The following is a 25,233-nucleotide window of genomic DNA, read 5'->3' on the forward strand; positions in this document are numbered from 1 at the left end:
AAAAATTGAGTCTTTATTAGTTAATACAATGCAGATTACAGAGTGATATGAGAGAAGTTACTAATGAGGAAGGTCAGCTGCTAGGAAAAAAAAGGTTGAGCTAAAAATGTCATTAGTGTGTTAGTTGAACTGCATCTTGGAAAAGAGGTCATAGTGTGGTCAAACTGTACAGGCCCTGTACCATGGCCTGGAAATGCTCCATCCTGTCAGAGGTATTAACAAGATTTCCAGAGTGAGAAAGGATCATTTAACTCCTCCAGCCACTGGGTTATTCTATCGCAGACACACCAACTCCAGAACTGTACCCAGTGCTCCAGGTGTGGTCAGGTTAGCGTCTAGACTGTACCCAGTACCCAAGGTGTGGTCGGATCAGAGTCTAGACTGTACCCAGTACCCCAGGTGTGGTCGGGTCAGAGTCTAGACTGTACCCAGTACCGCAAGTGTGGTCGGGTCTCTGTCTAGACTGTACCCAGTACCCCAGGTGTGGTCAGGTCGGAGCCTAGACTGTACCCAGTAGCCCAGGTATAGTCAGGTCAGAACCCAGAACTATACCCAGTACCCCAGGTGTGGTCGGGTCAGTATCTAGACTGTACCCAGTACCCCAGGAGTGGTCGGGTCAGAACCCAGAACTATACCCAGTACCCCAGGTGTGGTCGGGTCAGAGTCTAGACTGTACCCAGTACCCCAGGAGTGGTCGGGTCAGAACCCAGAACTATACCCAGTACCCCAGGTGTGGTCGGGTCAGAGTCTAGACTGTACCCAGTACCCCGGGTGTGGTCGGGTCAGAGCCCTGACTGTACCCAGTAACCCAGGTGTGGTCGGGTCGGAGTCTAGACTGTACCCAGTACCCCAGGTGTGGTCGGGTCAGAGCCCAGTACCCCAGGTGTGGTCGGGTCAGAGCCCTGACTGTACCCAGTACCCCAGGTGTGGTCGGGTCAGAGCCCTGACTGTACCCAGTACCCCAGGTGTGGTCGGGTCAGAGTCTAGACTGTACCCAGTACCCCAGGTGTGGTCGGGTCAGAGCCCTGACTGTACCCAGTACCCCAGGTGTGGTCGGGTCAGAGCCCTGACTGTACCCAGTACCCCAGGTGTGGTCGGGTCGGGGTCTAGACTGTACCCAGTACCCCAGGTGTGGTCGGGTCAGAGTCTAGACTGTACCCAGTACCCCAGATAAAGCAGATTTTGATTCAAGAATTCAATCTAATTTTGCCGATAATGAGGGGTATCCTGAAAAAGTTTGCCCCCGTTCAGTTCAACCGTAAGAACTTCCACTTTTTGGAAAAAAGTCTCAGGATTTTCAGGCCAATTTTTCATGGCCTTACCAGGACTTGGGACAGTTAGCCCAACTGCAATGCACACATACAATGTCTCCACACATAGGAATATATGAACAGGAGTAGGCCATTCGGCTCCTCGAACCTGTTCAACCATTCAATTAGATCATGGATGATCTGTATCTTAACTCCATCTACCCGCCTTGGTTCCGTAACCCTTAATACACTTACTCAACAAAAATCGATCAATCTCAGTTTTGAAATTTTCAATTGACCCCCAGCCTCAACAGCTTTATTGGGGGGGGGGGGGGGGGGGGGTTCCAGATTTCCACTACCCTTTGTGTGTAGAAGTTTCCTGACATCAGCCCTGAACGGCCCAGCTCTGATTTTAAGGTTAGGCCCCATTGTTCTGGACCTCCCCCACCCCCCAGAAATATTTTCTCTATTTACCCCATCAACTCCTTTAATGATCTTAAACACCTCAATTAGGGATGTGGGACTTCAGTTACATGGAGAGACTAGAGGAGTTGGGGTTGTTCTCCTTAGAGCAGATAGAGGTGTTCAAAATCATGGTTTTGATAAGAGTAAATAAAGAGACACAGTTTCCTGTGGCAGAAGGGTCAGTAACCAGAGGATAGATTTATGGTAACTGACGAAAGAACCAGAGGCGACATGAAAAGATTTTTTACACAGCAAGTCATGATGATCTGGAATGCACTGCCTGAAAGGGTGGTGGAAGATTTATTAATAACTTTCAAAAGGGAATTGGATAGCTACTTGAAGGGGAAAGATTTGCAGGGCTATTGGGAAGAGCAGGGGAGCGGGACTAATTGGGTAGCTCTTTCAAAGGGCCGGCACAGTCACGATGGGCCAAATGGCCTCCTCCTGTGCTGTATCATTCTATGATTCTATGAATTAGGTCACCCCTTAATCTTCTATGCTCAAAGGAATACAAGCCTAGTGTATGCAACCTTTCCTCAAAATTAAACCAATTAAGTCCAGGTATCATTCTGGTGAATCTGCACTGCACCCTCTCCAAGGCCAATATATCCTTGGGGCAGCACGGTGGCATAGTGGTTAGCACTGTTGCCTCACAGCACCAGGGACCCGGGTTCAAATCCGGCCTCGGGCGACTGTCTGTGTGGAGTTTGCACATTCTCCCCGTGTTTGCGTGGGTTTCCTCCGGTTGCCTCCCACAGTCCAAAGATGTGCGAGTTAGGTTGATTGGCTATGATAAATTGACCCTTAGTGTTAGGGGGATTAAATACGTGGGGTTACGGGGATAGGGTGGGATATGTGTTGGTGTAGGGGTTACGGGGATCAGGTGGGATATGTGTCGGTGCAGGCTCGATGGGCCGAAATGGCCTCTATCTGCACTGTGGGGTTTCTGTGATTCTGTGAAGGTGCAGTGCCCAGACACAAACATTCCTCCTACCCCACCACCCACACACCAACCCCCATGGTGTTGCACACGTGGGGTCAAGACCAGGTGTAGTCTTTAGGTGAAAAGGGGTAGGGGTTGGGTTTGAAGGCTGGAGATAATTGGACCGGTGCAACACAGATAGAATTCAGTCCCCATTTAAAATTCCTACATTAATCTCATTTTTATACAATACTGGAACAAAACTGGCACCAATTTAGGAAGCAGAGCTGGTTGGAGCAAAGAAGCCTCTCTACATTGCAGGCCGAGGAGCTGGGAGATGCAAAAGAACCAGGGGCGGGGGTGGGGAGGATGAGCAGAATTATTTTTACAACAGTTTTACAGGTCCCACTCCAGCGACGAGCACAGAATCTACACGGACACTCCCAGTGTAGTACTGAAGGAGTGCTGCATTTTCGGAGGTGCCGTCTTTCCGATGAGACGTTAAACCGAGGCTACATCTGTCCTCTCAGGTGGATGTAAAAGATCCCATGGTAGTATCTGAAGATGATCAGGGGCGTTCTCCCCGGTGTCCTGCCAATATCACAAACAGATTATCTGGTCATTTATTTAATTGCTGTTTGTGGGAGCTTGCTGTGCAAACATTGGCTGCCGTGTTTCCTACATTATAATAGTACACTTTGGTGACATCCTGAGGTCGTGAAAGGTGTATATAAATGCAAGTCCTTTCTTTACCTTATGGCAGAAATGTTTTTGGTGCGAAGTCTATCGAGGGCCTCTGCCCGTTCTTCCAGTTCGTTCAGCTGATCCTGGATTTGTCGTGCTTTATCTGGCTCACCAGCTTCTTCTGCCATTGCCTTAAGAGAAATGGAAGGAATGACTTATTACTAGAGCAGAGAGAACGGGTTCAGGACAACACAAAAATAAAGACAGACTCTCACCACGAGAGCTGGTATTTGAAATGGCAGGGAAACTCTCTCGGGTCTATCCAAACAACAAAGATATTCTGAGGGCAGCACTGGGGAAACTGGCTTGAAGGGGTTTCTGTGCCCCAGTGTGAAGGGGGAAACGGCAGAGATGGCCATGAACTCTGACCTCCCCAGTGGCCACGGCCACTTCATGAGCACCTGATTTTAGCTCCTCCTCCCTCGCTGGCTCCAAAATTACTTTCTATATTTTTTAATGGGTTCTCAGAATTGATAATTCTTTACAATTTGCCAGCTCTTCCTGGGATTGAACGGGCTCCGATAGACCCCAACACCTTCTCTGCTGTGCGCTGATCTTAACCAGTGGGAACTTCTTACAGCACCCCTGACCTGACCTTGACTGAGTGGGACTGGGGTTCCATTAACATTCTCTGCAGAAAAAGATTGATTATTGAGAAACTCATCTCGAATTACAAGATTTCCCTTCAACAAACTGGATACCTAGAACAGACCTTCCTGCTGAACCTGCAATAAGGAAGTGTCTATGACAGGTTTTTCCAAGGCAAGTATTTTGTTAGAGCCCATTTCCTGCCCCTCGGACTGGTTCCTCGATAATCCATCTCCTGCCCCTCGGACTGGTTCCCCGATAATCCATCTCCTGCCCCTCGGACTGGTTCCTTGATAATCCATCTCCTGCCCCTCGGACTGGTTCCTCGATAATCCATCTCCTGCCCCTCGGACTGGTTCCTCGATAATCCATCTCCTGCCCCTTGGCCTGGTTCCCCGATAATCCATCTCCTGCCTCTCGGACTGGTTCCCCGATAATCCATCTCCTGCCCCTCGGACTGGTTCCCCGATAATCCATCTCCTGCCCCTCGGCCTGGTTCCTCGATAATCCATCTCCTGCCCCTCAGCCTGGTTCCCTGATAATCCATCTCCTGCCCCTCGGACTGGTTCCTCGATAGTCCATCTCCTGCCCCTCGGACTGGTTCCCCGATATTTGAGACTTCTGGTGAACATACCAACGACAGCGTCGGCGGGAATCTCGAGCGGCAGAGCGGGGCTATAAAAGGCCCCAGAGACCAGGTAAGGCCTCACAGCGTCGGCGGGAATCTCGAGCGGCAGAGCGGGGCTATAAAAGGCCCCAGAGACCAGGTAAGGCCTCACAGCGTCGGTGGGAATCTCGAGCAGCAGAGCGGGGCTATAAAAGGTCCCAGAGACCAGGTAGGTTTACCAGTCTCCGAACTCGGAGGGAAGGAGAGAGGTAAAAAGTAATCCAAGTGTGACGTCACCAGAAAGCGGGTAAGTGATTGGTTGGTAAATATTTCTCTCTTTTTTAAGCTTAAACTCTGTGGTTTATAGTTTCTACGGTGCGATATTCATCATCTAGAATCGGAGCAGAGGGTATTTAAAAATAATATTAAAAAATGTAATTAATTTCATAGAATGGGAGATCAGGTGATGTGTTGCTACTGCAATATGTGGGAGCTGGTGGACACCATTGATGCTCACGGTGATCACATTTGCAGTAAGTGTTGGCTGCTCGAGGAATTCCGGCTCCGTGTTGAAGAGCTGGAGTCCGAGCTTCAAACACTGAGACACATCAGAGAGGGGGAGAGTTACCTGGACTCTGTGTATCAGGAGGTAGTCACACCAATTAGATTAATTAATTCAGATGTAGTCCGTGGCCAGGGTCAGGATGGTGTGACTAGAAGTGAGGCAGGTACAGGGATCCAGCAGGTAGTGTTGGAGGAGCCGCAGCCCTTGCTCTTGTCCAACAGGTTTGAGGCTCTTACTCCCTGTGAGGATGGGAACAGGGACTGCGGGGAGGATGAGCAACCTGGCCACAGCATCGTGGAGTGGGGGGCCATTCAAGTGGGGGGGAGTTGAAAGAAATGTTGTAGTGGTAGGGGATAGTATCGTTAGGGGGATAGATAGAGTTCTTTGCAGCCGAGAGCGAGAGTCCCGAAGGCTGCATTGCCTGGGTTAAGGACATCTCCTCTGGGCTGGAGAGAAACTTGGAGTGGGAGGGGGAGGATCCAGTTGTCGTGGTCCATGTTGGTACCAACGACATAGATAGGACAAGGAAGGAGGTTCTGCTGAGGGAGTTTGAGCAGCTAGGGGCCAAATTAAAAAGCAGAACCACAAGGGTAATAATCTCTGGATTACTACCTGAGCCACGTGCAAATTTGGCTAGGGTAAATAAAATTAGTGTTAAATGCGTGGCTCAAAGACTGGTGTGGGAGAAATGGGTTTTGCTTCCTGGGACATTGGCATCAGTACTGGGACAGGAGAGAGCTGTTCCGTTGGGACGGACTTCACTTGGCCAGTGCTGGGACTAGAATCCTGGCGAATCGAATAACTAGGGCTGCAGAGAGGGCTTTAAACTAATTAGTAGGGGGGAGGTTTTAAGAGAGCGAAAAATAAAAATGACAGCGGAGAAGGCAATAGAGCAAGGTAGCAGTGGGGGAATTAAAAACCAGAGCGTGTCAGGAAGGGACAGAATGTATGATAAAGGTAAAGTAGTAAAAGCAGGAATAAATTGTCAGAAAACATATTTGAAAGTTCTTTATCTGAATGCACGCAGCATTCGTAACAAAATTGACGGTACAAATAACTACACATGGGTATGATCTGGTGGCCATTATGGAAACATGGCTGCAAGATAAATCATGACTGGGAACTAAACATACAAGGGTATTTGACAATTAGGAAGGACAGACAGGAAGGAAAGGGTGGTGGGGTTGCTATGTTAATCAAGGATGGAATCACTGCAATAGTCAGAAATGATATTGGGTCAAAGGATCAGGATAGTGAAACAGTTTGGGTGGAAATAAGGAATAATAAGGGGAAAAAGTCACTAGCGGGCGTAGTCTATAGGCCTCCTAACAGTTGCAACTCTGTTGGTCGGAGTATAAATCAGGAAATAGTTGGGGCTTGTAATAAGGGAACAACTATAATCATGGGGGATTTTAACTTTCATATTGACTGGACTAATCAAATTGGGCATGGCAGCATTGAGGAAGAGTTCATTGAGTGTATTAGGGACGGGTTCCTTGAGCAGTATGTAACTGAACCGACCAGGGGGCGGGCAGTCTTAGATCTGGTCCTGTGTAATGAGACAGGATTGATAAAAATGTCCTAGTAAAGGATCCCCTTGGAATGAGTGACCGTAATATGGTTGAATTTCAAATTCAGTTCGAGGGTGAGAGAGTTGGATCTCAAACCAGCGTACTGAGCTTAAATAAAGGAGACTATGAAGGTATGAGAGTAGAATTGACTAAAGTGGACTGGGAAAACAGATTAAAGTGTAAGACGGTACAAGAGCAGTGGTCTACATTCAAGGAGATATTTCACATCTTTCAAGATAAATATATTCCAGAGGAAAAAGGGGAGTAAAAGAAAAGACAGCCATCCGTGGCTTAGTAAAGTAATAAAGGATAGTATTCGACTGAAAACAAGGGCATATAAAGTAGCCAAATCTAGTGGGAGGATAGAAGATTGGGAAGCATTTAAAAGCCAGCAAATAATAACTAAAAGATTAATTAAGAAAGGGAAGATAGATTATGAAAGTAAACTAGCAAAAAATATAAAAACAGATAGCAAGAGTTTCTACAGCTATATAAAAAGAAAAAAGGGTGGCTAAAGTGAACGTTGGTCCCTTAGAGGATGGGACCGGGAAACTAGTGGTGGGGTACATGGAGATGACAAAGACGCTGAACAAATATTTTGTATCAGTCTTTACAATAGAGGACACTAAAAATATCCCAACACTGGACAAACAGGGGGCAATGGGGTGGGGAAGGAGCTAAACACGATTAAAATCACTAAGGAGATGGTACTCAGTAAAATAATGGGACTTAAGGCGGATAAATCCCCCGGACCTGATGGCCTACATCCTAGGGTCTTGAGGGAAGTGGCGTTAGGGATTGTGGATGCATTGGTGATCATTTTCCAGAACTCCCTGGACTCAGGAAAGGTCCCGGCAGATTGGAAAACTGCTAATGTAACACCCTTATTTAAGAAGGGAAGTAGACAAAAAGCTGGAAACTATAGACCAGTTAGCCTAACATCTGTGGTTGGCAAAATGTTGGAGTCCATTATTAAGGAAACAGTAACAGAGCATTTGGATAAACATAATTTAATAGGACAGAGTCAGCATGGTTTTACGAAGGGGAAGTCATGTTTGACAAATTTGCTCGAATTCTTTGAGGATGTAACATACAGGGTGGATAAAGGGGAACCAGTGGATGTAGTGTATTTGGACTTCCAAAAGGCATTTGACAAGGTTCCACACAAAAGATTACTGATCAAGATAAAAAAAATCACAGGATTGGGGGTAATATACTGGCATGGGTGGAAGATTGGCTATCTAACAAAAAACAAAAAAGAGTTGGGATAAATGGTTCGTTCTGGGGCTGGCAATCAGTAACTAGAGGTGTACCGCAGGGGTCAGTGCTGGGACCCCAACTCTTTACAATCTATATTAACGATTTGGAGGAAGGGACCGAGTGCAACATATCCAAGTTTGCCGACGGTACAAAGATGGAAGGGAAAGCAGTGAGTGAGGAGGACATAAAAACCCGCAAAAGGACAGACAGGCTAAGTGAGTGGGCAGAGATTTGGCAGATGCAATATAATGTTGGAAAGTGTGAGGTTATGCACTTTGGCAGAAAAAAATGAAAGAGCAAGTCATTATCTAAATGGAGAGAAACTGCAAAGTGCTACAGTACAAAAGGATCTGGGGGTCCTGGTGCATGAAACACAAAAAGTTAGTATGCAGGTGCAGCAGGTGATCAGGAAGGCCAATGGAATCTTGGCTTTTATTGCAAGGGGGATGGAGTATAAAAACAGGGACGTCTTGCTGCAGTTATACAGGGTATTGGTGAGGCCACACCTGGAATACTGCGTGCAGTTTTGGTTTCCATATTTAAGAAAAGATATACTTGCTCTCGAGGCGGTTCAGAGAAGGTTCACTCAGTTGATTCCGGAGATGAGGGGGTTGACTATGAAGAAAGGTTGAGTAGGTTGGGACTCTACTCATTGGAGTTCAGAAGAATGAGAGGCGATCTTATCGAAACATACAAGATTGTGAGGGGGATTGATCGGGTGGATGCGGGGAGGATGTTTCCACTGATGGGTGAGACTAGAACTAGGGGGCATAATCTTAGAATAAGGGGCTGCCCTTTCAAAACTGAGATGAGGAGAAACTTCTTCACTCAGAGGGTAGTAAATCTATGGAATTTGCTACCCCAGAGAGCTGTGGAAGCTGCAACATTAAATAAATTTAAAACGGAGATAGACATTTTCCTAGCAGATAAGGGAATTAGGGGTTACGGGGAGAGGGCAGGGAAGTGGACGTGAGTCTAGATTCAGATCAGCCATGATCCTATTGAATGGCGGAGCGGGGCCGTATGGCCTACTCCTGCTCCTATTTCTTATGTTCTTATGTACATTCAACTCACAGAAAACCCTTTTTCTGGGAAGTCAGAATAAGACTTTGAAGAAGCCAACTCAACAACGGAGCCAAGTTTAGCCCCCGTTCCTCCTTTTCAAAAAGGCAAAGTGTTGGTTAAGGAAGGGTGGTTAACCCAAGGGGCAGTGGGTAGGTGTTCACAAAACGTTGGGTAGCTATGAACAATTGTAGAGCATCTGTGCCAGAGGTTTGGACCCTCAGAAATGACGAACCACAATCTCAGGCACAGGGTAGAAGACAGAGAGACGGGAGTTTAGGGTTAACAAACAGCTTAAGAGAAAGGCTGGCTGTGGTACTTTGGTGGTTTTCCTGTACGTAACATCTATTTGCAGCTTACTCGAAACTGTACTGGCAAACTGTGGCCCTGCAGGAGCAGGGCACAGAAAGGAACAGGAACTCTGTCACAAACCACGTGACAGCTGGAGCGCAGTGAATCTTGAGACAGCTTAGTTTACTAACAATGCCTGGACCAAGACTCTGTGTAGATTACCAAAGCTAATCCCCCTCATTATTTGTGTACAGCTCGGCCTCCAGTAGAAATAAACAGCTCGTCACCTGAAGTGCAGGGAATGGAGGGCAAGAAGGAAAGGGGACATCATTGCACGAGATTTAACACACAAAATTACATTGGTTACATCCTCGGTCATCGTCCTGCTGTAAAAGCAAATTACAACTTGCATTTACACAGTATCTGCAATGTCCTGAGGTACTGCACAAATGGAAGCAGGTGGAAGGCAGGAATGCCAAGCTAGAGGGTGAGAGATTAGGAGGGATGCTCAAATATCAGGCTGAAAAGATGGGCTTCAAAAAGTTTTTGAAAGGACAAGAGAGAAGTGGCAAGGTGGAGGGGTTTAGGGAAGGAGTTCTAAAGAATGGGACCGAGGGCAGTGCACGGATGGGCTGTGTCAGGAGACCAAAGTTTGTGGAAAGAGGTGTAAGGCTAGAGAAGGGTGCAGAGATGGGAAGGAGTGAGGCTGTGTATGGATTTGAAGATGAGGCTTTTAAATTTAATGCATGGGGGACACAGACATTTATAATGAAAAAATATAAAAATTAAGAGTGATCTAATTAGCCCCTGGCCTCTAATCCCAGTTCACCTGAAGACAACACTTGGGATTGGAATCCCTGCTGATCTTTTTTGACCATAACTCCCAATCCCTGCTGAGTTTTCCAGCTATCCAAACCCCACTGAAAGGTTTCTTTTGAGACTGAGACAGAGTGACATACCATGTACAAAAAGTAATATACACATATCCATATATACATAGTGCTGCTCACCTTTTCTTTCATGAGCTGAGTCTTTTTCATGGCGTAATTGGAAGGTGCTTTCCTGAATCTGTCCTTCTCCTTCACAATCTGCAAGAACAGGACAGCAGTGCTCAATGACAAGGGCAAGAATGACTGTTACAGCTTTGGCAGTTCCATTAGGCATCGAGCTGCTCTCAGTTTTAGGGGTATGTTTCATGCTTCTGTATATTTAGACAGCACTGTACTTGCTGGAGGTGATTTTGTACAATACTGCCTGAATCTCCACTGTCCAGATGGTCTCCCATTAATACTCCACTCCCCACAATGCTCATCTGGGCTCCCTTCGCCCCTGAGTGTAAATTCGGTAGCGTGTTGGTACTGAGGCACAGACACCAGGAAAGTCCCACGTTCAATCCCCGGTCTAAGATAGTTAGTTACCATACATTAAAGTGCTTGTGTCAAGTCTAATAACACACTTTAATCTGACTGTCATTTGCTGTGCGCATGTTTCAAAATGTATTCCCAAGTATTTTATTTAATATTACAGTAGCCATTTTATATATGGATAGTTCACGCATCCTACTGGGCAGCTTGCAAGAAAAATGGAAATTCATGGAATTGTGAAACTGTATTTCCCCCCACCCAAGGGCTATACATTAAACACCGTCACCTTTGGAATCCGAGTTAAATCGATTCCAGACTGACGGGGTGAGAGTCGCTCTCCTCTGACTGCTGTCTGTATGGGACCAACGTGAAATGAACCACTCGTGAACATGGGCCCATAGCATGAAAATGCCCCGACTTTGGCATTAAATTCACAATTTCAGAGGCTGCAGAATGATTGGTGCGAAATATGGACCAGGGTCAGAAGAGGCTGGTAGTGCACTCTGGTGCTGGGTCCTTACTCTGCTCCCCATCCTGCTATAAGTGACGCGGGGGTCATTAAGTGACTCTATCCTCTAGCCCTGTCCAAGAGCGGGAAAGTCTGTATGTTCATCTGAGTGGAATATTTTAACCACAAAACAAACTAATTGACAATGGGGATGGAAAAAGGACATTCAGCGATTTTGCTCGACTGTTTGGCTCTTGCTGAGTGGCATACCTCTTCGATGTCACGGTCGTTGAATTTATACTCCAGTGCCTGTTTGATCTGCTGCTCCTTCTTGTTAACTTCATCCATGGTTGGTAACTGCATGCCTCCCATCATTATCTGAAACAATGGGAAGCACAGGTTAAGCTATCTCTACAAGACTCGGGACTTGATGCCCACCCGAGGCCCTGGGACAACCCCCACCACGGTGCTGCTTCAACCATGAGCAGGGCTGAAGCCCATTCGCAGCAGTTACCCTGCGAGCTTTCCACAGCCTTTGGAACATGGACCCCGATTCTGTTTGAGCCATTCAAATGTTGCAGGTACCAGAGCACATGGTCGCGCTAAGGCATCAGCCTTGCAGCTCATCAACTACCACACTGCCAGCATAAAACCAAAACCAACAAACCCCGCCCCGCCACACAACTCACCGTCTCCCGCCATTTCATGAACTCTGTTTCTGTGAACTCCTGGTTTGATACAAACTCGAGTCGAAACACCCGTTCATCTGAGCCGTGTCTGCAAAAAAAAAAAAAAAATCACACTTCTGTTATCGGAGAAAGGAAAACATGGTGGAAAGTAAAGCTCGTACCTTCACTGCTGCTTGCAGTTAATCTGGGAAATACGGGAACTTTTCACATCTCACAGCGTAATACATTTGCAGCTCCCTGACATACTGAGGGAAGGTATTGCGGCTGTAGAACAGAACCGAGAACAACGAGTAAGCTCCCCAAGTTCAGACCCCGGGATGTGCTCAGTTCCTTGATCTCAGGCAGCAGGGACGTCACATTGGACTCACTGCACTGGACCAGGAAATGAAGGGGGGTGGGTGGAAACACAGCTAGGGACCCTGCTTCCTGATCGCTGTCCAGTGTGCTTGCTGTGTGGGGTCGTACAAGGACAGGACCAGAAGTGACTCCCACCCGCTACCGACACCCAACCAACAATGCAGTAGATGTAATTTATCTAGATTTTCAAAAGGCCTATAAGGTACCATATAATAGACTGATGAACAAGGTCAGAGAATGCAGAGTCAGAGGACAAGTAGCAGATTGGATCGCGAGCTGGCTTCAAGACAGAAAGCAGAGAGTAGGGGTAGAGGGTAGCTATTCACAGTGGCAGAAGGTGGGTAGTGGTGTTCCACAAGGATCAGTGCTGGGACCAGTTACATTAACGATTTACACTTTGGAATCAAAAACACAATTTCTAAATTTGTGGATGATACCAAATTGGGGTGGGGGGGGGGGGCCTAGTCAATACCGAGGAGGGCTGCAACAAATTCCAGGAGGACATTAATAAACTTGCAGAATGGGCATATAATTGGCAAATGAAGTTCACCACAGATAAATGTGAGGTAGTACATTTTGGTAGGAAGAATAGGGAGGTCACTTATCACTTGGAGGGTGCGAGTCTAGGTGGGGTAGAGGAACAAAGGGATCTCGGAGTACAAATACACACATCACTAAAAGTTGCGACACAGGTTAGCAAGACCATAAAAAAGCAAACCAAGCACTGGGGTTTATTTCCAGAGATATAGAATTGAAAGGTAGGGAAGTTATGCTAAACCTGTATCGAACCTTGGTTAGATCACACTTCGAGTACTGTGTACAATTCTAGTCACCATATTATAAAAAGGATGTGGAGTCACTGGAGAGGGTGCGGAGAAGATTGACAAGGAGGATACCAGAAATGCGAGGGTATACATATTGGGAAAGGATGAACAGACTGGGTCTCTCTTCTCCTGAAAAAAGGCCGAGGGGTGACCCAATAGAGGTCTTTAAAATTATGAAAGTTTTTGATCGAGTGCATACAGAGAGAATGTTTCCACTTGTGAGGACGAGCATAACTGGAGGCCATCAATGTAAGATAGTCACCAAGAAATCCAATAGGGAATTGAGAAGAAACTTCTTTACCCAGAGAGTGGTGAGACTGTGGAACTCACTACCACAGGGAGTGGTTGAAGTGAATAATATAGATGCATTTAAGGGGAGGCTAGACAAGCATATGAGGGAACATAAGAAGTAGGAGCAGGAGTAGGCCATACGGCCCCTCGGGCCTGCTCCGCCATTCAATAGGATCATGGCTGATCCGAATCTAGACTCACGTCCACTTCCCTGCCCTCTCCCCGTAACCCCTAATTCCCTTATCTGCTAGGAAACTGTCTATCTCTGTTTTAAATCTTATTTAATGTTGCAGCTTCCACAGCTCTCTGGGGTAGCAAATTCCATAGATTTACTACCCTCTGAGTGAAGAAGTTTCTCCTCATCTCAGTTTTGAAAGGGCAGCCCCTTATTCTAAGATTATGCCCCCTAGTTCTAGTCTCACCCATCAGTGGAAACATCCTCACCGCATCCACCCGATCAATCCCCCTCACAATCTTATATGTTTCGATAAGGTTGCCTCTCATTCTTCTGAACTCCAATGAGTAGAGGCTCAACTCCTCATACATCAACCCCCTCATCTCCGGAATCAACCGAGTGAACCTTCTCTGAACCGCCTCGAGAGCAAGTATATCTTTTCTTAAATATGGAAACCAAAACTGCACGCAGTATTCCAGGTGTGGCCTCACCAATACCCTGTATAACTGCAGCAAGACTTCCCTGTTTTTATACTCCATCCCCCTTGCAATAAAAGCCAAGATTCCATTGGCCTTCCTGATCACCTGCATACTAACTTTGTGTTTCATGCACCAGGACCCCCAGATCCCTTTGCACTGTAGCACTTTGCAGTTTCTCTCCATTTAGATAATAACTTGCTCTTTGATTTTTTCTGCCAAAGTGCATAACCTCACACTTTCCAATATTATATTGCATCTGCCAAATCTCTGCCCACTCACTTAGCCTGTCTGTGTCCTTTTGCAGGTTTTTTATGTCCTCCTCACTCACTGCTTTCCCTCCCATCTTTGTATCATCGGCAAACTTGGATATGTTGCACTCGGTCCCTTCCTCCAAATCATTACAGGAAACTTTGGTTTATCTGGAGGTTAACTGTCCAGAATGCTCGAGCCACCGGCAAAAATCAGGAGCCGTTTCGTTAGGTTTTTTTTCTTTTTGTTGCTTTTTTTTCCCACCAGTCAGGCTCTGCAAGGTCTCGCTGAAGCTGTTGCTAAGCTACAGAGACGCTTGCAAGGTACGGCCGACTGTTTAGAAGCTGTTAGGGTTTGTTGCCAGATACGGAGCTCAAAATCTCCGTATGTTTCAACATTAGCGCTGGTTTGTCCAGCAGTTTTGATGGGACGGCAACAGCTCGGTCCCGTCGGTGCCGGATAGCACAAAGTTTCCTGTAATATAGATTGTAAAGAGTTGGGGTCCCAGCACTGACCCCTGCGGAACACCACTGGTTACTGATTGCCAGCCCGAGAACGAACCATTTATCCCAACTCTTTGTTTTCTGTTAGATAGCCAATCTTCCACCCATGCCAGTATATTACCCCCAATCCCGTGATTTTTTATCTCGATCAGTAATCTTGTGTGGCACCTTGTCAAATGCCTTTTGGAAGTCCAAACACACTACATCCACTGGTTCCCCTTTATCCACCCTGTATGTTACGTCCTCAAAGAATTCGAGCAAATTTGTCAAACATGACTTCCCCTTCACAAAACCATGCTGACTCTGTCCTATTAAATTATGTTTATCCAAATGCTCTGTTACTGTTTCCTTAATAATGGACTCCAACATTTTACCAACCACAGATGTTAGGCTAACTGGTCTATAGTTTCCAGCTTTTTGTCAAAATCTCCGTATGTTTCAATATTAGCGCTGGTTTGTCCGGGTGTTACATTAGCAGTTTTCCAATCTGCCGGGACCTTTCCTGAGTCCAGGGAGTTTTGGAAAATAATCACCAATGCATCCACAATCCCTACCACTACTTCTCTCAAGACCCTAGGATGTAGGCCATCAGGTCCGGGGGATTTATCCGCCTTAAGTCCCATTATTTTACCAAGTACCACCTCCTTAGTGATTTTAATCGTGTTTAGCTCCTCCCCCCCCCCCCATAGCCCCCTGTTTGTCCAGTGTTGGGATATTTTTAGTGTCCTCTACTGTAAAGACTGATACAAAATATTTGTTCAGCGTCTTTGCCATCTCTATGTTCCCTACCACTAATTTCCCGGTCCCATCCTCTAAGGGACCAACGTTCACTTTAGCCACCCTTTTTCTTTTTATATAGCTGTAGAAACTCTTGCTATCTGTTTTTATATTTTTTGCTAGTTTACTTTCATAATCTATCTTCCCTTTTTTAATTAATCTTTTAGTTATTCTTTGCTGGCTTTTAAATGCTTCCCAATCTTCTATCCTCCCACTAGATTTGGCTACTTTATATGCCCTTGTTTTCAGTCGGATACTATCCTTTATTACTTTACTAAGCCACGGATGGCTGTCTTTTCTTTTACTCCCCTTTTTCCTCAGTGGAATATATTTATCTTGAAAGATGTGAAATATCTCCTTGAATGTAGACCACTGCTCTTGTACCGTCTTACACTTTAATCTGTTTCCCCAGTCCACTTTAGTCAATTCTACTCTCATACCTTCATAGTCTCCTTTATTTAAGCTCAGTACGCTGGTTTGAGATCCAACTCTCTCACCCTCGAACTGAATTTGGAATTCAACCATATTATAGTCACTCATTCCAAAGGGATCCTTTACTAGGACCTTTTTTATTAATCCTGTCTCATTACACAGGACCAGATCTAAGACTGCCCGCCCCCTGGTTGGTTCAGTTACATACTGCTCAAGGAACCCGTCCCTAATACACTCAATGAACTCTTCCTCAATGCTGCCATGCCCAATTTGATTAGTCCAGTCAGTATGAAAGTTAAAATCCCCCATGATTATAGTTGTTCCCTTATTACAAGCCCCAACTATTTCCTGATTTATACTCCGACCAACAGAGTTGCAACTGTTAGGAGGCCTATAGACTACGCCCGCTAGTGACTTTTTCCCCTTATTATTCCTTATCTCCACCCAAACTGTTTCACTATCCTGATCCTTTGACCCAATATCATTTCTGACTATTGCAGTGATTCCATCCTTGATTAACATAGCAACCCCACCTCCCTTTCCTTCCTGTCTGTCCTTCCTAATTGTCAAATACCCTTGTATGTTTAGTTCCCAGTCCTGATCATCTTGAGGGAGAAGGGAATAGAGGGTTATGTTGATCGATTTAGATGAGGAAAGACGGGAGGAAGTTCATGTGGAACGTGGGTGCCAGCATGGACTGGTTGGGCCGAATGGCCTGTTTCTGTTCGTATATCCTTTGCAATCCTATGTGAACAAAGTATTGGAAGGCTGCCTTTGCCCATGGAACTGCAGCCTAGGAAAAGTAGTCACTTGTTGGAGAGCAGAAAACAAAACGTAGGGGTGGGTGAGGGGTAGTTTGTTTCTTCACTGTGATTTAATAAACTGTGTTTAATATGTAGAAAAGATATTTCTACTTGTGGGAGTGGGGGTACCAAAACTAGAGGCCATAAATATAAGATAGTCACTAATAAATCCAAGAGGTAATTCAAGAGAAACTTCTTTACTGAGTGGCAAGAATGTGGAACTCACTACCACAGGGAGTAGTTGAGGCGAATAGTATAGACGCATTTAAGGGGATGCTAAATAAGTACACGAGGGAGAAAGGAATAGAAGGATATGCTGATAGGGTTAGATGAAGAGGGGTGGGAGGAGGCGTGCGTGGAGCATAAAAACCAGCACAGACCAGTTGGGCCAAATGGCCAGTTTCTGTGCTGTAGACTCATTGTAATGTAAAATCTTCAGCTGGGTTGAAGCAAGACATCACAAATCACATGGCGCAGTCACTGAACAGGATGGCACAGTAGTACAAGCTCCTCTCCAGCGCTAAAACCAACTCTCAACTAATTCGGCTGGTGCTTCACAATCAATCCACCAGCATCCCGATAGCCTACTGAGTACATGCACCACCGAGGTGGTTCTGAACTATACTGACCAGATAGTCTTGGAGTCAGTCCCTGGTCAGTTGGCTGACTTTAGGCGGGGCAGTGGTGTGGCATTACGACTGATCTCATTATCACCAGGTTAAAGGAAATGAATCAGATAGGGGGTCTGACCAATTTCCAATAATCTCATCGGAACAAGAGGAGGCCATTCAGCCCCTCGGGCCTGCTCAGCCATTCAATTAAATCATGGTTGATCTATACCTCAGCTCCATCTACCCGCCTTGGTTCCGTAACCTTTAATACCCTTGCCTAACAAAAATCTATCAATCTCAGTTTTGAAATTTTCAATTGCTCCCCAAACTCAACAGCATTTTTGGGGGAAGAAAGTTCCAGATTTCCAATATCCTTTGTGTGAAGAAGTGCTTCTTGACATCACCCCTGAACAGCCTAACTCTAATTTTAAGGTTATGCCCCCTTGTTCTGGACTCCAGAGGAAATAGTTTCTCTCTATCTACCCCATCAAATCCTTTAATCATTTCAAACACCTCAATAAGATCACCCCTTAATCCCAGCTGGAAAGAGCCTGTGCCTGCTTCTGGTAAGGATAGGGTCCAGTTAGGCAGCAACACTCCATGTAGTAGAGCAACTCCGGTGATCACCATTTTGGCCGACTTATTTGAATACAGTATCGGAGGGTTGGTTCCAACATCGAACCACACTCCAACAGTAGCTACCGCCTTCAGGTGAGTAATTTGGGGCAAGAGTGAAGGAAAGAAGCTGGCAGAATAAAATGTGTTCAACAGGGTAGAGGGGCATTTGCCCTTTTCACCAACTGTAAACAAATGGATGGGCTCAGAACAACAAACGACAAGCTCAATTCACAAAAGCAAAATACTGCGGATCATAACCTTGGTGAATTTTACCCATGCAGGTGCTGGTAATGGTTCTGCTGTTGCCAGTTACACCTCCTCTGGACCTATCTTTTGTTTCTATACTTGTCTCATTATCTCCCCCTTTTGCCTTGCACCATCATCTCATCACTCCTGCCCTCCACCCGATCACAGACCTTGCCCTTTGTTTTTTCCTCCCCCCCCCCCCCCTTTTTTCCTAGCTCTGTACTTGCTTATAAACTGTTCATTTCTAACTTCTCCCAGTTCCGATGGAAGATCATCGACCTGAAACGTTAACTGTTTCTCTCTCCACCGATGCTGCCTGACCTGCTGAGTATTTCCAGCAATTTGTTTCATTTCAGCTCAATCCGCAGCCTTCTTACAACAACTATTTATATAGCAACTTAAACATAGTAAAACGTCCCAAGCAATGTTCCCTGTAATTTTGTTTTGGGCTGCGTGGCCCATTCAAAATTCCACGCATGCGCTGTTTTTATCAATTTAAAAGCTGGCCCATCGGCTGCGCAGGAGCTCAAGAGCGCTGCGCAGTCATGCAGCTTAAAGGGAATGTTGGTCCCAAGGCGCTTCAAAGGAGCAATTATCAAACAAAATTTGACACTGAGCCACATAAGAAAATATTAGGGCAGATGACCAAAAGCTTGGTTAAAGAGGTAGGTTTTAAGGAATGTCTTAAAGGGTGAGAGAGAGAGACGGAGGGGTTTAGGGCCTACGCAGCTGAAGGAACGGCCACCAATTGTGCAGTGATTAAAATCAGGGAAGCACAAGAGGCCAGAATTGGAGGAGCGCCGATATCTCCCGGGGGGGGGGGGGGGGGGGGGATGAGAATTTTAAAATTGAGGCAAAACACTCCACATGTTTTTGAAATCAGAGTTCCACTACAATCGCATGACTGAATTGGTCCAGATCAAACAACATTTCATAAAATCTTGTGACACCAGTGATGTAGGGAGTATATTAGACAACTGGCCAACCACCACTCAATGCTCTGGCAACCTTGGCGTTGACTCTTTTCATTCTCTGGTACCTACCGTAACTGCAGGCCTTTGTTTGTCCTTGAACTGCCCAGTTGATAGACCTTTCCAGTTTCCACAACACCAGTGATTTCGGCGACCTGGAAGCAGAGAGAGATATTTAGAACCACCAGCCACACACATCGGATAGTACTTCTGTGGCATTGAGACACCTAAATGAAGGACCAAGGCCTATACAAGGCAGGACACCAAGGATGACAACTGGAGAAGAGATGAGCTGAGCCAATGCCAAGCTTGGGTCTTAAAAGCCTGCAGAGCACGTTAAAAGGGAGTTCTTCAGTTTTGAATCCCTATGAAGGAGTGAGTTAGCAGAGAAATGATGCAATGAGTCTTGGTTACAACAGAGTGAGGATGCATTCGGGAGGAAGTGTGATATTGAGTCTAGAAGGGAAATTCAGACAAGCATTGACCATAATATTAATGAAATGGCTGTGACAAAGAGCAAGGGGTGGGAACAGGGTGAAAGGTGTGCAGGAGCTGCTACAAAAGCCTCCCCCTGATGGGGAGTAGTGTTCAAGTTTTGGATGGACTTTCGAGCTGCGGGGAAAGAAGTGTTCAGCACACAAGAGGAAAATGGAAGAGTGAGGGACGAACAAAAAAAAACTAAGGGTGGAGCTGCAAGGGAAGAGGTGGAAACTCGGTTGGATTGCGACAGATTATTTTAAAAACTGTCGGAGAAGAATTGAAACAGAGTTTCAATGCATTGTTCAAGGGTGTGCACGAGATCTAGATGTAGTCGGTCAGTCAGAGAGCACTGGTGGTTATGTGCACCGTGCACTTTATGAATGGAAAATGGAATCATTGGCTGAAGCACAGATTAGGGTGGATGATGAGGGGACCTAGCCTGCATTACGCACCCCTGGTAATCTGCTCTAAGATTTTGGCCACTCCACACACGAGCGTGTACAAATGGTCTTGGCAGAGATTGACATGCAAGCTTGTTCCAGGCTCTCTTAGTTCCTTTAAGAATCCTGGTCAGGGCTTACCAATATCAAGGTACAACACTGCTCCTGCTCCCTGAGCTGCCACAGCACGAGGGGTCAGATTATTTTTCTGTTACTATCGATGTTGGATAGTCCTCCCCAATAGTATTACTTTGCTTTTTTTTTTTTTCGTTCATGGGATGTGGGCGTTGCTGGCAAGGCTGGCATTTATTGCTCATCTCTAATTGCCCTCGAGGAGGTGGTGAGGAGACGCCTTCTTGAACCACTGCATTCCATGTAGAAAGGTACTGCCATAGTGCTGTTAGGAGGGAGTTCCAGGATTTCGACTCAGTGACGATGAAGGAATGGCAATATATTTCCAAGTCAGCATGGTGTGTGACTTGGAGGTGATGGTGTTCCCCCTGTGGCTGCTGCCCTTGTCCTTCCAGGTGGTAGAGGTTGCGGGTTTGGGAGGTGCTGTTGAAGAAGCCTTGGTGAGTTGCTACAGTGCATCTTGTAGATGGTACACACTGCAGCCACGGTGTGCCAGTGGTGGAGGGACCCTAAACATCTAGTCACTCCTCCACATTGACTCTAAACATCTGTAGTCATCTCCACACTGACCATAAACATCTGCAGTCACACCTCCGCACTGATCCTAAACATCTACAGCCACACCTTCATACTGACCCAATACACCAGTAGCCACACCTCCATACTTACCCTGTACACCGGCTTCCCATTGCTGTTTCCAATGCCAATGCGGACAAAGCAACCAACCGCCGTTTTGGAAAAGAAGGGCATATGACACCATCGCTCCAGTTTATACCGTGAAAGCCTGATTTTGTTGAGTTCCTCTGGCAAAGTGACCGGCAGTGACTTGGCTGGAACTTCCTCCTTTCTGCCCAAATAAAAAATAATCAAAGTTAATCTCAGCGACAATGAACTATCAGCACTAGACAGCAAACGTCTCAATACATCTCCAATCACGGGGAAATCAGCCAGGGTTCCTGCTCCCAATTGCTATCCATGAATCCACCAAACGTACGAGGTGAGGACAGGTTTGGGGTCAGCTGCAATCCCTTGTGTTCGAACTTGTCCTGACACTAACTGCCCATTTACAATTTTTAAATCTAAAACCATTAACTAAAGCCACATCACTGCTTCCCCAAATTGCACACAAAAATCATAGAAACATCACTAGGGTTCTTTCTTCCTACTCTCCTGTCGCCATCCCAGGCTTGAATCCCCCTTTAAGAGAATAGGTTCCCCCCCCAACTCGGCATTCTCCCAAGGGCCGAGCCTTTATATCGTCCTCTCACCACCATTCCCACCCAGCGCACCCGCTGGGGGCTAGCCTCAACAACCACATTCCCATCCCTCTCACCCCACCCACGACTACCTCCTTGGACTCTGCTGGAAGATCAACAAGTCTCCAATCCCTTTGGAGCAAAACTCTTCAACACATCAGCAGTAAGGCTGTGGATTGTAAGTGAAGCTTGGCTAACCTTGGCCTTTACTGAAGCCTCCCCTCCTGCCTATACGTTCCACCACCTGCCCTGCCCCACCCAACCCAAACCACTGTGGCGAGAGTGACCTTCACCACCAAGTCACACCTTGGTCTCTCCCCTTTCTGGCATCATCTCCTCCTTTGAGCATCTCAATCTGTTCCACTTCTCTCAATTCTCCTTTAAAATCCTCACTGTTTATCAGCCCCCAGATATCCTTGTTCATTTCCTCTATCAGCCTCTGCACTGAGTGACGAACGGTCCTCGACAATTTCAATTTCCGTATCAGCTCCCCTGGCCCCTTCTCCTCTGGATTCACTGCACTCCAGTCTCCCTAAACCTCCCCCTCCATATAAACTCTCCCATCCACATTCATGCTCAGCCCCTTGACTTCCTCATTTCACTTGGTCACAATCACTGACGAGGCCATCTCCAACCACCTACATCCCTCAACGCCCCCTCGAACCCCATCTGCCCTGGAAAATCTCTCTCCCCCAAGTCACTTGCAACCTTTAAACTCCCAAATGCCCATTCTGTGGCCATCCATTCACCAAAATATCTCTGTAGCTGATGATTTCCTCAAGCACTTCCTCATTTCCACCTCTGATGCGGCTGCCCCCAGCAAAGCATTCACCCACCCAGCACACGTTCACTCACGTCCAAGGCTGCAGAATTGAATGCATCTGGTGCACAACTGTTCATTGCCAGATCTTGCTGAACCGCATCGCTGGCACTGCTGGTACCTGCTCCGTGGCTGATCAGAGATTTACATGCCCGTTTACTCCAGAACTTTAGGCAAAGGGTCAACGTTCATTCCAAAGCAGGGAAATATGCCATAAAGACCACTCGTGTTAAAAAGAATGTAATAACCCACGACAATTCAGGTTAAGAATCAAAGATGGTCACTGTAGATAGGTCGCGTTCGCACTAACAAGAACTTACTCTTCCTCTTCATCAGAAGACGACGACCTGGACGACCGATCACTCTTCACACTAGACTGCTCCTCCTCCTCTTCCTCTTCATCGTCGGAATAAACCTCGCTGGCTTTCAGAGGCTGTTTCCTGGCCAACAGTTCAGCTGAAAGAAACAACAGGTCAAACCCCAGACTTGTCACTTCCATGCACCATCTAATGAAGAGCAGTTTCCTCTTCTGCAGATGCTCACCGTGTCACCCAGTCACGTCACCTTTCCCTCGCACCCCCTCTTGGGTAAATGCCGCAGGTTTGAAACCACCTGGATATGCCCACATCCACCCTCCATGCCTCTTGACATTCTCAGATGGGTCCATTGAAGTGGCTGCCCCATCCTCCTCTTTCACTGACCTTCCCATCTAGCATACCTGCTAGGGTCTAAGCTCACTAACCTCCATCGCGTCCTGCTCATCCCTCCGACCACTACCAGCTGGACTCTGCTGGGGTAGAGAGGGGGAGGGGGGCCAGGAGAGGAGCCCCCAAGAGGGGGAGCGGGAGGGCGAAGGGAGTCAGGGGAGGTGGGGAGCCCAGAGAGAGGGAGAGGATGGTGTGGGGGGGGGGGGGGGGGGGGGGGGAAAGAGAGTCCAGAGAGGGAGGGAGAGGGGAAGAGAATTCAGAGAGGGAAGAGAGTGGAGTCCAGAGAGGGAGGGGGGAGGGGGAGAGAAAGAGTCCAGAGAGGGGGGGGGGTGGGAAAGAGGGTGGATAGAGTTCAGAGAGGGAGGGGGCGGGGGGAGAGAAAGAGTCCAGAGAGGGGGAGGAAGGGGGGGGGAGAGAAAGAGTCCAGCGAGGGGGAGGGGTGATGAGAAAGAGTCCAAAGGGGGCGGGAGCCCAGAGAAGGAGAGTGAGTGAGATGGACTCCCCCTCCTTTGAACGTGCTATAATTTGCAGAGACACATTCAACGTCACTAAAATAAGTCTGAAAAACAAAGGTCCCACGGTTGAGTCTTCACCAAAACCTCGAGCCCATTGGATCTAATCGTGGACTATCGGCCCTGCCACTGCTTTTCCTCACCAGTTTTGTTCTTCTTTTTCTCTCGTTCCGCTTTCAGCTCCTCCATAGCCTGAGACTTCTTGTCCTGTTTCTCGTCTCTTCTTGATCGCCGCTCTTTGTTGTGTGACATCACCTGGGGTGACAAAAACACTTCAGCCTGGTCCAGGAGATGTACTCATCCCCGTTGTTACCTACTTCTACAGATTGCTATTCAGTTACAAATCCTCAGCAGCACACCTCCCTTAAAAATAACTCTCCAATCCTTACATGAAACTAACTCTTTCTTTGGCTACTTTTACCCTGAAGGCACTGCCTCCTATTGGGTAACAGTCCCAGAGGAGCCCACCACCCTTCAGTGTCTTGCCCGAGTGCTCATCCTCGATTTGCAAGCCTGGGCACTACTGGCAGGCTGATCTACCATGAAGGCATGTTGCAGCAGAGGCAGGTACACGGAGCTAACTTACCACCTTCCTTTGGCCAAGCACTGAGGCCAACAGTGTTGGCCAACATCTTAGCACCTGGCTAAGATCACAGAGGACTGAGCCTGGGGCCGCCTGACACATGGGGCTCAGGGCAGCTGAAGCAGCTCATCTCAATTGCACTAACTCAGCCCCTCAGGAAGCTCCAAGTGTCTCGACATGCAGAAGACAGGGCCGAGCCACCTTGGTCAGCAGATCTGGGGGCAGGTGGAGGGGGAAAAGAAACTCGAGACACACCCAACTGTTGTCCTCTGCCCGATTCCATTGCCTGCCATGGGTGGCTGCATGGTAACTGAGGGAAGCACAGCCTACCACCTACAAGGCACAAGTCAGGAGTGTGATGGAATACTCTCCACTTGCCTGGATGTGTGCAGTTGCAACAACACTCAAGAAGCTTAACACAAAGCAGTCCACTTGATCAGCACCCCATTCACCACCTTAAACCTCCACTCCCTCCACCACCGGCGTACCGTGGCTGCAGTGTGTACTATCTACACGATGCACTGCAGCACCGCTCAAACCTGCAACTTCCACCACCTAGAAGGACAAGGGCAGCAGGCGCATGGGGAACACCACCACCTCCAAGTTTACCGCCACGTCACACACCATCCTGACTTAGAAGTATAATCGCCATTCCTTCATCATCGCTGGGTCAAAATCCTGGAACTCCCTCCCTAACAGCACTGTGGGTGTACCTTCACCACACGGACTGCAGCCGTTCAAGGCGGCGGCTCACCACCACCTTCTTAAGGGGAATGAATGCCAACGACGCCCATATCCCAAATTATTTTAAAAATGTGTCATGATTTGTTACTAAAGACAAACCCTCACTGTCCTTGAGAATGACCACTTAAACTGAGAATGTATAAAACCACATCCCAACAACAGGCCAAATATTCAGCAATATTCTTCTTCAACCACATCAAGTACCATAACAAATGAGTCAGAAAAACAATCCAGTGATGGGATGTAGGGAGATGGGAGGGAGGGAGGGGAAAGAGGGTGGCACTTCTTGTGGAAACATGAGCCGCTATCACCGGTAAGAGGAGTGGTTAAACATCAACAGCTGCGACTTTGAACAGCACTGAGCCAGAGACCAGACCGCACAGTGAACACAAGGGCC

At 47.1% G+C, this 25,233-nt stretch overlaps 1 protein-coding gene across 1 annotated transcript in view; it reads right to left on the minus strand.

Annotated features, from left to right (window-relative positions):
* The window catches only part of rtf1 (RTF1 homolog, Paf1/RNA polymerase II complex component), a gene marked incomplete at its 5' end in the record, with an annotated part of 47,837 nt that overhangs the window by 13,455 nt on the left and 9,149 nt on the right, over positions 1-25,233 (minus strand). Inside the window, 8 exons of the mRNA XM_086003815.1 lie at positions 3,391-3,512; positions 10,336-10,413; positions 11,408-11,515; positions 11,827-11,914; positions 19,235-19,317; positions 20,884-21,061; positions 22,611-22,746; positions 23,653-23,764. Of these exons, the coding sequence (XP_085859941.1) occupies positions 3,391-3,512; positions 10,336-10,413; positions 11,408-11,515; positions 11,827-11,914; positions 19,235-19,317; positions 20,884-21,061; positions 22,611-22,746; positions 23,653-23,764 (905 nt within the window). The remainder of the gene's footprint in view (positions 1-3,390; positions 3,513-10,335; positions 10,414-11,407; positions 11,516-11,826; positions 11,915-19,234; positions 19,318-20,883; positions 21,062-22,610; positions 22,747-23,652; positions 23,765-25,233) is intronic.

The sequence above is a fragment of the Somniosus microcephalus genome, chromosome 12 (genome assembly GCF_052327205.1).
Source record: "Somniosus microcephalus isolate GS21.2 chromosome 12, FLI_Smic_1.0, whole genome shotgun sequence".
Lineage (NCBI taxonomy): Eukaryota > Metazoa > Chordata > Chondrichthyes > Squaliformes > Somniosidae > Somniosus > Somniosus microcephalus.